Below are 15,008 nucleotides of genomic sequence, written 5' to 3'. Positions count from 1 at the left end.
GGAAGGGAGCAGTGCTTCTGGAAACCAGAGAAAGGGTTGCATGAGAGGGCTGTTTGGCAGTCGCTGTGGTGCTGCACAAAAGAACACAGCTTCTACACAAACAAAGATGGCCGGCAGGGAGGAAGCAAAGGAGAAGCAACACTCCAGCTCTTTTCCTGCCTTCTGATTTCTTGCCAGTTGTTACCTACTAGCCAAATCTAACTTGAGGCAAGAGGGAAAAAGATTGCTCTTAATGTGTTTTGTGCGGTTTGCTTTCTGAAATACACAGCAAGGGAGAGAAAGGCAGTGAGTACATCTGGAGAGGCTGATGATGTAATTAGCACAGGCATCAAGTTCTAGGTAAATTTTCTGTCCTTCTAAATGAAAAAAATCCCTTGAATTTCTCATATACTGTTTACTACTTTACTCAAACTGTGACAGTATGTAAGTCCTTCCACACCCAGATAACTCACTTGCTTATTGGTGATTTAACAGAGAGGTGGTATCATTCTGGTTTGGTTGGTCCATAACCCTGCTTTACTCCCCACCTCCATAACATAAAAAAATGAATGAAGATGATCTTGATAAAGAAGAGGGATTGATGGGAGGAAAGGGGAAGTAAAGGTCTGGCTCAAAAAAAGACAAAAATTACTTGCCAAAAAGAGAGGTAAATACCTAAAAAGCTGTAGGTAAACTCTCAGTTTAGTAAGTCATCCTTCCTGAGAAGTGAGTTCAGGGGGAGTGGTGAACAAGAAATACATTCCTCAGCTCTCAGCTGTGGGTCCCTAGCTCCCTTTTTTCTTCTCCTTCCTCTCTGTCCCTGTTCTTTTCCATTCCTTCTCTTACTCAGCCGTCTTTAATATAGTAAAGCGAAGATCATAATGACAAAATAATTTGTTTCTTTTATTTTAATAGGCAGTTCTTACTTTTGAGGACCCAGCTGGGATGCTGTGATGCTTATTCTTTTTCTCCAGCCATTGAAAAATCTGCCTTTATTTTGTTACCATCTCCCTACCCATGACTCTTTTCTAGTATTTTAATATTATTAAGTTTTATTTCATTAAAATAATGTAATATAATAAAGGTCAGCATTTTCTGGGGATAGTCTAGTACATGTTGCTGTGTTTATATTAATACATAGTAAAAATTGGTAGAGTGAATAGTAGTATAGACGATTTCTAGTTATTCAATTTGAATAAACAGATAATTGAAAATGTTCATTTTTACCAACCTGCTTTGTCAGCAAAGCTGTTAATGAGTAATATGAATAGATCATTTGCTAACTTTCTGCCCTTACCTACCTTTTATTCAGTTTTGTACTATAAGAAATTAAGTAGCATTAGGAGAGAGAGCATAAGGTCAAGAAACGTGCCATATTTAGAACCAAGATGAAAGATTACTGATAATTGAGTATTCCAGGCCTGGGCCCTCCTTTGTCTCATAAAATCACTGCCCATGAGAGGGATATCTTTCTAAAACCGTATCTTGCGTACTTTGTTTTTGTGCCAGGCATCCTCAGTAGCCCTGGACTGCTGGGGAACCCCCACACTCCGACCATGGAATTCTCCCACATTCTGTATATGGCTCTGTAAATCCTCTTTTCTGTCCCTGCCTTCTATTCGTCTTTTGCCACCTCTTAAAATCCTATCACTATACCCAACTCACAGTCCATCATCAGCAAAACCAGCTGTTTCTTCTAGCTGTTCTTTGTAGGCATCCCTTAACTTGCTGGTTGCAAGAGAACCTTTGTTTTCCTTGAGAACACCATCTTCTGTGAGGTCCTGTCAAGCAATGGCTGTTTTTCGCCTGCAGCGCTCATTCCACGCTGCTTGTAGTAGGTGTTCTTCCTCTTCCACGACTGCTTCCTGCCCTCCCTAAGAAGTCCAAATGCTGCATCTCCTCTTAGAGTTATCTTCCAGGCCCCAGCCATTCCTTCTCAGTTTTTGTTGACTTGAGCTCCTGGCTCATTATCATTAGTTTCAACACTACTTTGGCCTTACTTTGTGATGATTCCAAAATCTGCAGAGACACTTCTTCCAACACAGTGGGTCTGAGATCGGTGACCTCTCTCCTCCAAGAATCTTTTCCTCTGCCCCACTTCATTGCTACAACTTCTTCATATTTTCAATTGCATGAGTTTTACACTCTGATCATCACCTTCTGCCTTTGTAGCTCATCCCGTATTCCAACAATCCTTCAGTCCTTTTGAGACCCATGGTCTGTCAATGCTGTAACCTTTAGTGCCTCCTTAGACCTCTGATATCTCCTCTTCCCTCTTCACCCAGCCCGAATTCCATGTCAACCATTCTGATTGCTCCCTTCCATAGTATTTCCTTGCCCTTCTCATGCATTATCATGCTCACTTGGCAGCACAGTAGCTCAGTTGCATCCTGCCCCTTGTCTGTCCTGCCCTGCTTCCATGCAGCATAATGTGTCTGCAGAAGATCCATCATGTTGACGGTCTTTAAACTAATGGCTGCAAACCTCATGTGAGCTGCTCATGCTCCTTGGCAATCACAAAACATTTCCCTAGCTTAATTATTGTCCAGCTCTCCTGAACTAGTGCTTCTCAATCTATGGGTGGTAAAGTGTTTTCTCCACCTGACTGTGAACAAAATCCAATAAAATGAATAGTTAAGTAAACCGAAATTTTAAAAAGATATAAATACACCAAGTCACAATTTTTAATTAGACTTAACCAAAATGAAATTATGACTCAATAAATATAACCATAACGTAGGAAAAGAAGAAATAAAATTATGAAAAATGTACATGTTCATGGAAAGTGTGCTGTACAGTGAAACAAACCCATTGATCATGTAAGGCACACTTTTTCTCAATTTCTATGCTATTAAGTTATTTATTGCAGACAGCAACACTTTACTATTTACAGTTTACGCAAGACCTTGGACCACACTTTGAGTAGCACAATCCGAAATGATTTCTAAAATGATTTTTTTCTCAGGGCCCATGGGTGGCTCGGTCAGTTAAGCCTCTGCCTTCTGCTCAAGTCATAATTTCGGGATTAGGCTCTCTGTTCTGCAGGGAGACTGTTTCTCTCTCTCCTTCTGTGTGTGCACTCTCTCTGTCTCTCACTCTTTTTCAAATAAAGAAATAAGATCTTTTAAAAAATTATAAAATGACTTCTTTTTCACATCTCCTCTATTCTAATGCTTTCTCCACCACCCTCTTATAGCTGGTTACTTAGCCGCATAGTTCACTGAGAAAATTCAAGCACCCAGACGAGGACTTCTGCATATATCACTACCACTTACCATGCCTACACATCAGCCAGCAAGCATTTTGCTAGACCCTGATTTGTCTCTTCTAACTATAGCTGATCTGTCTACAGTCCAGCGGTCAACCCCTCCACATGTGCACATTCCATTACTTCTCGCCTAGTCAAGGGTGGATTACTAGCCATTCTTCCCTGCTTCTTTTATGTCTTCAGTTTTTTTGCTCTCTACTTGATCACTCCCCATCAGCATGCTATATTTTTCCCATCTTAGATGAAGAAATAAGCCTGGATTAATCTTACTCCTATCTCCAATTTCCACCTCTTTCTCTGCTTCCCTCAAGAGTAAAGATTCTTGAAAATTTTGAAACCCATTGTCTCTAATTCCTCTCCTCCCATTCTCTCTTATACATGAGACCACTCTGTCAGAATTGTTCTTGTTAAGCTCACTGGCGACCTCCATCTCACTAAATTCAGGGGTCAGTTCTCCATGCTCATCCTCTTAATCTGCCAGTGTCATTTAATACAGTTGATTGCTCCTTCCTTCTAGAACCACTTTCTTCTCTTGCCTTCTAGGACCTCATCCACTCTTAGTGTTCCTCCTGCCTCTCTGGAGTCATCCTTCCTTCTGAGTCATCTTTGCAGATTTCTCTTCTCTTTAAATCCTAACAGGGGAGTGATGCAGAGTTTAGTCCTTGGGCCTCACTTCTTTATACTCTCATGCAGTCTTGGGACTTTTAATACCCTCTAGTGCTGTGATTCCTAGTTTTACATCTCAGGCCTATGCCTCTCTCTTCCCTAGACCTATATATCCCTCTCCCATCACACCCTTACTTGGAGAAATAGTAGTCATCTCCAACATGTCTCACACTGGACTCCTAATTTCCCCTCCCAAACCTGCCAGAAGCCATTCCCATCTCTTTTCATGATAACTCCATTCTTGCAAGTTTTGAAGGCTAGAAACTTCCCCAACTCACTATCTGAACCATTCTGGCATTGTTAGGATTCTTTTTTTTTTAACCTTATTTTATCTTTTCCGTGTTCCAAGATTCACTGTTTATGTACCACACCCAAGTGCTCCATGTAATATGTGCCCTCCTTAATACCCACCACCAAGCTCTCCTCCCCCACCCCCCACCCCCATCCCCTCTAAAACCCTCAGTTTGTTTCTCAGAGTCCACAGTATCTCACGGATCATCTCCCCCTCTGATTTCCCCCAATTCCCTTCTCCTCTCCTTTTCCCAGTGTCCTCCATGTTATTCCATACGCTTCACAAGTAAGTGAAATCATATGATAATTGGCTCTCTCTGCTCATCAGCATGTTCCTGCCTCAAGGCCTTCACCTTGCCTTTTCCCTCAAATATTTGTATGAATCCACTTTCTCACCTCCTTCAACTCTGCTTACACCTGCTCACCTGTTCAATAAGGCCCACCCTGACCAACCTGTTTAAAGTTGCAACCCCTCATCATATCTCCACCTAAAACTTTGGTTTAATTACTTGTCTCTGATTTTTTTCCCCTATAGCATTTACCACTTTCTGAAATGCCTTATAATAACTTATTAGGTTTATTGTCCTATTGTCCTATTGTCCTGTCCCTACGAGAACGTAAGCTTTAAGGCAGGAATTTTGTCTGTTTTGTTCATTGTTGTATTCCTCAGTGCTTAGAACAGTTCCTGACACTTAAGTAAATTCTCAATAAATATTTGTCCAATAGAGTTTTTAAAAGGCAAATTATAAGTGTTGATTCTAAATATCCATTTCCTTAATAAATTTTAGAGATGAACCTTTTTCTCTCTTTCCCTTTTATGTTATAAATCTTCCCAGAACATGAGGCTTAATTCCATATTTTTTCTAAAACTAGATAATAAAAAAGGAGAAAAATAATCTATAAGGTGCTTTTCCATTGTTGAATATTTGATTCATTTTTATTTATTGAGCACCTATTTTGTGTGTAGTATTATGGTTACAAAGATGTAGTCTATTTGGGGACACATTGAGGTAAATTCAAAGCTATAATCATTTGGAACTTGACAAAGGTGATAGCTGTACAACATTGTCAATGTACTAAATGTTTCTGAATTATTCATTTTAAAATGGCTAATTTTAGGTTAAGTGAATTTCACTTCAATACTTTTTTTTCCAAAATTATAAGCATAAGGGAAAGATTAACTGACATATTGCCTGGGTGGGTTGTGATGTGAAATGAAGAATGCCAAGAAAGATCTTACAGAGAAATTTATGATTGAGCCATGTCTTCAGGGACAAATAGAAGCTCAGCTGGAGAAAAGTAGGGAAGGATATTCGAAGTATGTATAAGGATACAAAGTCAAGAAACATATTTCTTTGGCAAACTGCAAAAGATTCAGAATTTTTGGAATAAAGTTTGCAAGAGGAAAAAAAATAGCCAATAGCTGGCAAGAACCAAATAATAAAGTGCCTTGAAGCCCATGCTAAAGAATTTGAATGTTATTCTGGAAATGATTTAGACCAGGGCAATAATATCATCAGATTTGCTTCTTAGGAACGTAACTCTGTTGATCATGTGGAAAATTGAGTGAAAGGGATTAGAAGGACGTACATGAGTTAAGACTATTGCAGCAGACCTGGTAAGGGATGATGAAGGGATGATGAGGGTACAAAGCAGATAAAGAGACAGTTTAATACCCTGAGACACGTATGTTCTGCCATTAAGTTGGAAAAACTGGATTATGTCTCTCCAATAAGAAAATGTAAAGCCATTGCAATACCTGCTCTTTGAATGATAAACTTAATATAGTGTTAATTTCATTACAGATAAAGATTAGAAACCTACTTTTTTTTGTGGAAGGATCAGAGTACGCTGTCACTTTTCTACCTTTCACCCACATTATCATGAAGAGTGTGACACTTACCTTTGGAATTTTGCATTGAAAATTTAGAGTTCATTGAAACATGGAATTTAAGGAATTTCCTGCTGAAACCACCTAAAAATGCTGTTTTAAACCTTAATCAACTAATCACCAGGGTGTTTATTGCTGTGTTCAAAAGATAATTAAGAGGTTCTGTAAGGATTTAAACTGAAGCCTTAGCCAGGCACTGCTGGAATGTGGGAGGATTATATTAGTCTAGTATCACTCATGTATTCGGTGTGTGGGATCTTTTAGTGCTCCCTCTTAACTCTGCATGTTTCCTGTCAGAAATGGGAACAAGTCTGCTTGGGGGATATACATGGGAAGAGTGTTAAATACACCACTTACCAATTTGAGAATATAACAGAAGGGTAGGTCTGGGCAGAATGCTGAAAGAGAAGTCTGCCAGGAGTATCACCTTGAGAAATGACTCATTGGTTCAGTAAATTGCTTCATGCAAATTGTGCCAAATAGACATTGCTTATGTGTTATGAAATATACTTCCCTGTCCGGATGCCAGCAAAGGCCCCAGCTGGCTTGGCACCAACCCAGTTCAAAGAGGGTGTAGGAGGCCATTTGAATTCCATTTTGCTTGCAAGAGATAAAACCAAGTAAACGAGAGATTAAGGAGTGGAGGAAAGTGGCAGAGAGGACAATCATGAACCCCTTCAGGGTACAGCCAGCATAAAAATACAAAAAGAAAGCTGAATTTGTGTTTCTTTCTTTTGGCAATAATAAGCCATTAGGAAGGATTAATATGGCTCCGTTTTTCTCCATTCAGACTCTACTTTCTGTATTTGGAATTTTGAAAGCTGGATGGTAGTGTATAAGCAAGGTAGTAATAATGCAATTTCAGAATATCTTAGAATATTTTTATTGCTTTTGGAAAGAAATATATTGATGAAAATAGCATTTAGGCTTTGTGCAAACAGCCAGAAATCAACTATTATTTATCCCAGGGTAAATTACTCATGGCATATTTCCTTCAGATCCACTTTCAGATTATTCAGGAGATACATAGTTAGGAGTTACAAAGAATAAAACACAGTTCCTACCCCTATAGCAAACTTAGTTGTGAAAATAAGATAAATATTTTTAAATTTGATAAATAACATAAACTTAGTAGAATAAAATTCTATTAATAAATTCATTTATTCTAAAGGACTGTAATCTGTGTCATTAAGATGCTATTGGCAATGGGACATTACCAAGGGGAGCTTAAGAAAGGAAGAGATTTGATCAAAGTTATGTGTTATGAATATTAATCTGTAGAATGTCTTGAAAAAGGGAGAGATAGGAAGGAGTCAGACCAATGAAGAGATAACCATTCCTCTGATCGAAAAACTGGAACAGTTTCCCAGTGCTTCCTGAATTATGTATGACCTGGTATTAAAACCTTCTCAGTACAATCATAATGTATTTTGGTGTTCTATGTTCTACCACACTTACAGAGGCTCTAGTTAAATTGGCCTACTCCGGTACCAAAAGAAAACAAAAGTCGTAGGTTTACAACTTCTTGGTTTATGTTGGGTTTTTTCCTTTGCCTAACATGGCCCCCATCTCTAACTATTAAATTTTCATTCATGCCTTTGTGGATTGGAGCTATTTTAAGGTTTGGGGATTGACTGGTAAGGTACAAGCTATTGACTTATATGGGATTAGTTATACAAATGAATAATTATAATTCAGTGTAATACATGTAGTGACAGATAAAGATCGATTATTGGAGGAACCTCAAGGAGGTGTACCTTAACCTTCCCTTAGGAAATTAGTGGAAAGGGAAGATTTCTGGAAGAGGTAATGCCTGTCCTAAGCGTTAAGATGAATAAAAGTTTGCTTGGCAGGTATAGATAACAAAAGAGAGTGAGGAAAGATATTTCAGGCTGAGAGAACCAACTAAGCAAAGCACTGAACTACAAAATAGAGAATATATTAGGGAAATGTTTGATGTAAAATCTGAATGAAGCTGGACACTCAGACAGTGGCCAGATTGTGGAAAACCTGGTATACTGTATTAGGGAGTTTGCACTTACTCTGTAAGATAGTTTTAAACACTTTCAGAAGAACGTTTTCCTTGTGGAAAAGCTTATGCAGAAGCCCTATATAGCAGATAAACTCAGAATTATGCTCTGGTTGAAGCAGAGAGATAGCTCCCTGCTGTCACATACTTCATACATACAAACATACCATCATGCCTTGGAAAACCACAGCTGGAGGTGAAGGAGAACAATGACGTGATCAGATTTGCATTTGCAGATTTGCATTTTGGAAAAACTCTGATGACAATGTAAAGGTTAGATTTAAGGGGGCAGAACATCATCAATAAAAAGATGTATTAGTAGTTTGGGTAAGAGATAGTAAGAGGTTTGGGCACCAGCCATGATGGACTAACTGGTACAAGAATAGCCCTCCCATTGTTAAAAAAAACAAACAAACAAACAAAAAAACCAAACAAACAATAACAAAAAAACACAACCAAATCCATAAAACTAGAGATTATATATATTTATATAATATGTTTTCAAGCATTGGACAATACACAGCCAAAGACAGTGGTCATCTCCATTGCATTCGCTTACTGCTATGTACCATTTTCCAACTGTGCTCCTCTGCCTGAAGTCCAAGCATAGTGCTGAGGAGGCAGAGAGCAGAATTCTATAGGTGAAAGTGCTAGAATCTGCTGGAAAAGAAGATACTGGCAAGTCTTTGGCCAAGGGCCGGACTACACATGCTCCGGGCAAGACTACTTAGGTATTTCAGAGAATGACTGAAGTCTTGAGAAGAAAGTGGAGATTCGAGTGGTTGTCCTGAACAATGACAGAGACCTGACTCCAGTGAGAGACCTCTTTAAAGCCTTACCACCCTAGTCATGCAGCTTGAGAGACCAAGAAAGATCATGCCTCAGACATGTAGAAGTTGGGGGAGTTAGTAAAGCTAAGTGATTTTATTTATGTCTCCACATTTATCCCTCCACACCACTTAGTACTGGTGGTCAAGGATTAATAAATGAATAATTGGTGCTAGAGGGACTGAGAGTAGGTCCATGGTTCCCAGCTTTCCTTGCACGTTAGAGTGACCTGGGAAGTTTTAAAAATTTCAGTACCCAGGCTTCACTCCAGCCCCTGAACTCAACATGTTTAGGAGTGGTCTAGGCATCAGTGTTTTTACAGCTCCATTAGGTGATTATAATTTGCAGCCAAGGTTGAGAACCTCTGTCATGGATGATACTTGGAGAAGCTTAGCCAGGATAGGAAGGAAAGAACACCTCAGGGCAGTGATTCTCAGCCCTAGTAAGCACATGAATCAATTGCAGGCATGTTAAAACATGCGTTTCTGGGCTGTACCCCCCCGCCCCCCCCGCAGGATTTCTGATTCAATAGGTTGTGGGTAGGCCCTGAGGATGTGTATTTCTAACAATTTCCCGGGTGATGCTGATGCTGGTGCTGGGGCCTAGATTAGCCACTTGCTTTGAGAACCACTATTTAAGGAGATAAGAAAGCTGAGGAAGTACTTTTTTTTTTTTTTTTAAAGATTTTATTTATTTATTTGACAGACAGAGATCACAAGTAGGCAGAGAGGCAAGCAGAGAGAAAGGGGGAAGCAAGCTCCCCGCTGAGCAGAGAGCCTGATGTGGGACTCGATCCCAGGACCCTGGGATCATGACCTGAGCTGAAGGCAGAGGCTTAACCCACTGAGCCACCCAGGCGCCCCCCCCCCCCTTTTTAAATTAAAAAGCCTGTCTAAGGATAGACACCAACATTTTTATTTTATTTATTTTATTTATTTGTTTGTCTGTTTGACACCAACATTTTTAAAGCATTCTTTAGGAACTGCTTTCTTTCCTTTTTTTAAGTAGGCTCCACACCCAGCATGGGGCTTGAACTCACTATCTCAAGCCTCATGTTCTACCTACCAACTGCGCCAGGCACGTGCCCCAGGACTGCTTTCTTTTGCTGTTAGTATGATCTTGGTTTCCTGTACTTGACTATCTGTGTAATGTGTATGTACTCAGATTGAAATAAAATAAAAATGATTCCGATATAATTCTAAACAAAACGAAGGGGGATTTTGCAGACAATGTAGAGATGTATATTATACATATAATGTTTTCTAAGTAGCCTGATTTATTTGCGCCGTATTGCTCTTCATTGCCATGGATGGTTTCGAACTAACAAAGAGGACCAGGAGTCAGAGATTCAGTTGGACTTTGTTATTAACAAATCTTAAAAGCCTGAGAAGCCATTTACTCCCTACTACGTTCTTTCCTCATCTAAAATGGAATGAATTAAGAGGTCCCTGGGGGGCTCAGTCAGCTAAGCATCTGACTCTTGCTTTTTGACTCAGGTCATGATCTTGTGGTCTTGGGATCTAGTCCTGTGTTGGGCTCAGCATTGAGTCTGCTTCAGATTACCCCCCACCACCACCCACCAACATTCTCTCTCTCTTCTCAAATAAATAAATAAATCTTTAAAATGGAATTAATTAGAGCACTTGACCCAACCTCCCTGCTCCCCTGAGGAAAAAGAGCATTCAGAAGTATAGTATAAAGGCAAAGAGATTAAAAAAAACAAAAGCAAAAGAAGAAGAAGAAAAGAAAAATTCCTCTTGTGTTTTAAAACCAGGAAGATAGTAATATTTAAGGACTTATTCAGTATAAACAAGCAAATGTGAACTAGTAAACTGAATTAGGGCAATCAGAAAGATCAAAATTGCTTTTCTAAAGTTGACTTTCTAAAATGGATTCTTCTGGCTGTGTTCTAAGATTTGTGAACTCCAGCTTAGTTCATTTGAAGATCCTTGGAATATGATCCCTCTAATTTTCAAAGAGTAGATCAATAGGCTTTAAAAAAATATTTTAGGTAAGAATCAATCAATAGTGTTGTAAAAGTAAAATATTCTTAAGAAATGCAGGTTTAAAGTAAAAGTCAACACTGTTCTCTCTCATATCCTGAGTCAGAGGTTAAATGCCCTAACCTGTAAGAGTGATACTTTGAATAAAACTGATCATATTTTAAGTTTCAAGAATGAGAGGCAAAGAATCTACATTAAAACATTGACAAAATAGTTGTGTGAGTGAATTTTAGGCCCAAATACGGAGTTTGGTATATTTTATTTTTCTCTTCCTTAAATAATGTTAGAGACAAAGCATAGGGATAGTTTAAGATGTTTATTTCTTTTTTCTGGATACAGTTACTATACATTTCCACAGAAAAGATCATTATGGGTCATTCCTTCCTAAAATATAAAAAATAACCACTGAGTTCTTTTTTGTTTTTTTCCCTGTGTGGCTTAGGCCTTCTTTATTTCAGATAATAGGCATTTATAGAGCTATAGCAAAAATGGCCATGTTTATTTAGGTTCATCTGTTTGTTCAAAGATTCAAACTATTTCTTTCCAACATTTATTCCCATTCTATCCCACTTTGAAGGTGGGTCGAGAATATATTTTTGTCTTTCTTAACTAGGCAGGAGTTATCTAAACTCTTGGTACTACTCTTTTAATTACTCAAGTAGAGATAGTGTAATTTCTCTCCTGAAGATGGATGGATGATTTAGCTTACTGTTCATAAAGTCTTTTTAAAAAATTTTTATTTATTTATTTGTCAGAGAGAGAAAGAGAGCGCACAAGCAGGCAGAGTGGCAGGCAGAGGCAGAGAGAGAAGCAGACTCCCTGCTGAGCAAGGAGCCCAATGCAGGACCCACTCCCAGGACTCTGGGCTCATGATCTGAGCCAAAGGCAGCAGCTTAACCAACTGAGCCACCCCAGCCAGCATCCCTGTTCGTAAAGTCTTATATTTTGGAGTACTTTTGGAAGAGTTCATGTCTTTTTGATGCTATTATTTGGTCTCCCCTTCTTTTTTAGAATTTTACCTTTCTTCATTCTGCCTTGTGGTTTCTAAATGTGCAAGCGGTAGCCATAGTTACCGCTTTTTTTTGGTCCTATAAAGAGTGTGCAAACTTTCGGTTTCTATGAAGATATTAGGACTTTGCCCTTCAGATTCTCCATAACACAGAGGGTTTCCCTTCCTATCATACCCATGACCCCAGTTGTAGGGGTAGGGCTACTGAGGCAAGGCAGGAGCCATATTACTGTTAAGACTATATCTATCCCAATTTTTCTGGATTAGTTGATGTCCATCCTCTATGTGTCCACTGTAATCATTTGGAGAAATAAATTATTCCTCACCTGTAAAAAGGGGATGATAATAAAAACGACTTGCTCATAATGTCACACACATAAATTCCTTAGCCTTGAGCAAAGTAAGAACTCAGTGCTAATCATTATTATTGAAATTTGTTGAAATTTCAATATTGGAGCCAGAAGAAATTGGGAACCATATTTAATTACTGACTCATTTTGCCAAATGATTTAAGATGTTACCAATACTGTTGTTAATTCTGGTAAAATATCTTTGTGAAAAATCTTTGCCCTCTCCCATGAAACTAAAATGATTTAATCTTTTAGCATAATCTTTTACCCCTCCCAAAGGAATTTAGGGTCATTGCATTATTTTACAATTATAATCTGGGAGTAAGTTTTAAGATAGTTATTGGTATTAGGGAGCTTTTGCTCCATTCATAATTCTTAGCTCATATATACAAACAACACTTGATCTGTTCCTGAAATTATGCCAGCAAAAAATTTTTTAGGATTTTAAAAACTAATCTCACTTTTAGAAGAAAATACGCCTTTTTATCTAAGTAGCTATACAAGTTTCCACTGAAATGTGTTTTATTCACTATCTCCAAATGCTTAATTATAAAATTGAAGAGAATTTGGGTGATTTTACTCCTTTTATGTAACAAAACCTTCCTTAAATTGAGTTTTGCAGCTAAGTCTATCTGGTTGGCTTTGATTTCCATTTACCTTCTTGAGCAGTGGCCAGAATTGGAGCTTGCAAACTAGTTTCTGATATAAAAGAATCTTTTATTTGTGTGGGTGTTTTGTTTTCAGAGCTCCCAAAGCAGGTACACACCTGGATATGACTTGTATGTACTTCAGGTAAGCTAATTTACATACTCACCTTTCCAGATCTTTCAGGTTTCTTTTTAAAGAAATACTTCCTGACAAAGGGTTGGTAATATCTTACCATTATTACTACTTGAGTCCTACGCTTTGTCTACTATGCTCTAATGATTACACACTCCTGTCTTTATTAACTAAAAATATTATTCAGTCAGAAGGTAGTTATGGCAAGTTTCATCTCCTTTTCTTTTGGTTCTCTAGATACCTGTGGAGGGAGGACAGGAGCAGCAGACAGATTCCACCAAAGGGCGATGCCTGAGGAGAACCGTCAGTGTCCCTTCCGAGGGCCAGTTTCCTGAGTACCCACCAGAGGGCGCCACCAAACTGGGTAAGCTAATAAAAGGAAAAAATTCCTAGCTTTTATCTGTTAATTTATGGACTTCTTATTAAGGGTTAAGATAACACAAAACATCCTGTTTTTCCTTTTAAGTAAGAATGTTGAACTATAGTATGTTAACGTGCAGTTAGTAGTCATTAGAAAGTTCTGTTCTTTACAATCAGGTGGAGACAAAGTTATTTTACAGAGAGAAAATTTATCTGGGTGCTAGTACCTTTGCTTTCCCTTCCTAGGTCAAGTGTTATTTCTGAGTTTTTCCTTGGCTTTAAATTTTGAAAGAAGATTAAGCGATCTTGTTGAAGCACTGAGGGTCATTGGGGAGCCAGTGTTGTGTTGAAACTTGGTATTAAGTAGTTTGTGTCCTGTTCACACAGCTACTGATGCTGCTTTATGTAATGTTGGATCAGGCTAATTTAGCTGAGCTAATTTTACATGTCCCACGTAAGTTATATTCATGGTTGGAGTGGGTGACAGAAGGGAGAAATGGGGTGGGGGAGAAAAAAAACAAAAAAACTTCAGTTGTTATATACCAAAGGAATTAACGTCAATATCAAAACAACATTTTTTCTGTGCTGCTTGATGATTTGTGTGCTTACCAGTGGATATTTAGATTATTACGTCAGGTAATTTTAAAGAAGCATAATTAAGATTAAATATGATAAAAGAATATGAAAAGTAGGGAGTGCTTTGGTGCTTTGCATTGTTGTATTCTCATTTGCTTGGTGAACCTAGACATTAAGTCTTGGACATTTGATAGGTAGATAATATGGAATCATTTATTGTCTCTATGTTGTTTAATATGGATTACTCTGTGAGTTTGGTTGTATTTTTGAAAATCAGAGTTTGGTGGCTCACTGGGTTAAAGCCTCTGCCTTCGGCTCAGGTCATGATCCCAGGGTCCTGGGATTGAGCCCTGCATCAGGCTCTCTGCTCGGTGGAGAGCCTGCTTCCCCGTCAATCTCTCTGCCTGCCTCTCTGCCTACTTGTGATCTCTGTCTGTCAAATAAATAAATAAACAAAATCTTTAAAAACAAGGGAAATCCTGCCATTTAAAAAAAAAAGAAAATCTGGGGTGCCTGGGTGGCTCAGTGGGTTAAGCCGCTGCCTTCGGCTCAGGTCATGATCTCAGGGTCCTGGGATCGAGTCCTGCATCGGGCTCTCTGCTCAGCAGGGAGGCTGCTTCCCTCTCTCTCTCTCTGCCTGCCTCTCCATCTACTTGTGATCTCTCTCTGTCAAATAAATAAATAAAATCTTTAAAAAAAAGAAAAGAAAGAAAATCGGAGTTTGGTTTTTGGGGTTGGGGTTTTTTGTTTGTTTGTTTTGGGGATTTTTTGTTTGTTTTGTTGGGTTGTTGTTGTTTTGCCTTTTTCTTCATTTCTTTTCATTCTCTAAATGGAACTCAGAACTCTTGGTCAGAACCTGAATCCATTATTTATTATTATTTTCTTATCCTGTAACGATTGTACTTTTCTAGAAATTAGGTGAACAAACACTTTTCTCCAAGGATTCATTCTTGGGAAAATCAAGATTTCCTCTCATCT

The 15,008-nt window shown here is 38.6% G+C and overlaps 1 protein-coding gene across 6 annotated transcripts in view; it reads left to right on the top strand.

The window, feature by feature from the left end:
• The window catches only part of RASAL2 (RAS protein activator like 2), a 373,545-nt gene that overhangs the window by 171,983 nt on the left and 186,554 nt on the right, over window positions 1-15,008 (top strand). For all 6 annotated transcript variants that reach the window (XM_059145575.1, XM_059145574.1, XM_059145573.1 and 3 more), the window contains exon 3: window positions 13,332-13,458. In XM_059145575.1, the coding sequence (XP_059001558.1) occupies window positions 13,332-13,458 (127 nt within the window). The remainder of the gene's footprint in view (window positions 1-13,331; window positions 13,459-15,008) is intronic.

This window comes from Mustela lutreola, chromosome 14 (genome assembly GCF_030435805.1).
Source record: "Mustela lutreola isolate mMusLut2 chromosome 14, mMusLut2.pri, whole genome shotgun sequence".
In the NCBI taxonomy this organism is placed as follows: Eukaryota; Metazoa; Chordata; class Mammalia; order Carnivora; family Mustelidae; genus Mustela; species Mustela lutreola.
This window is presented reverse-complemented; position numbering and strand designations above follow the sequence as displayed.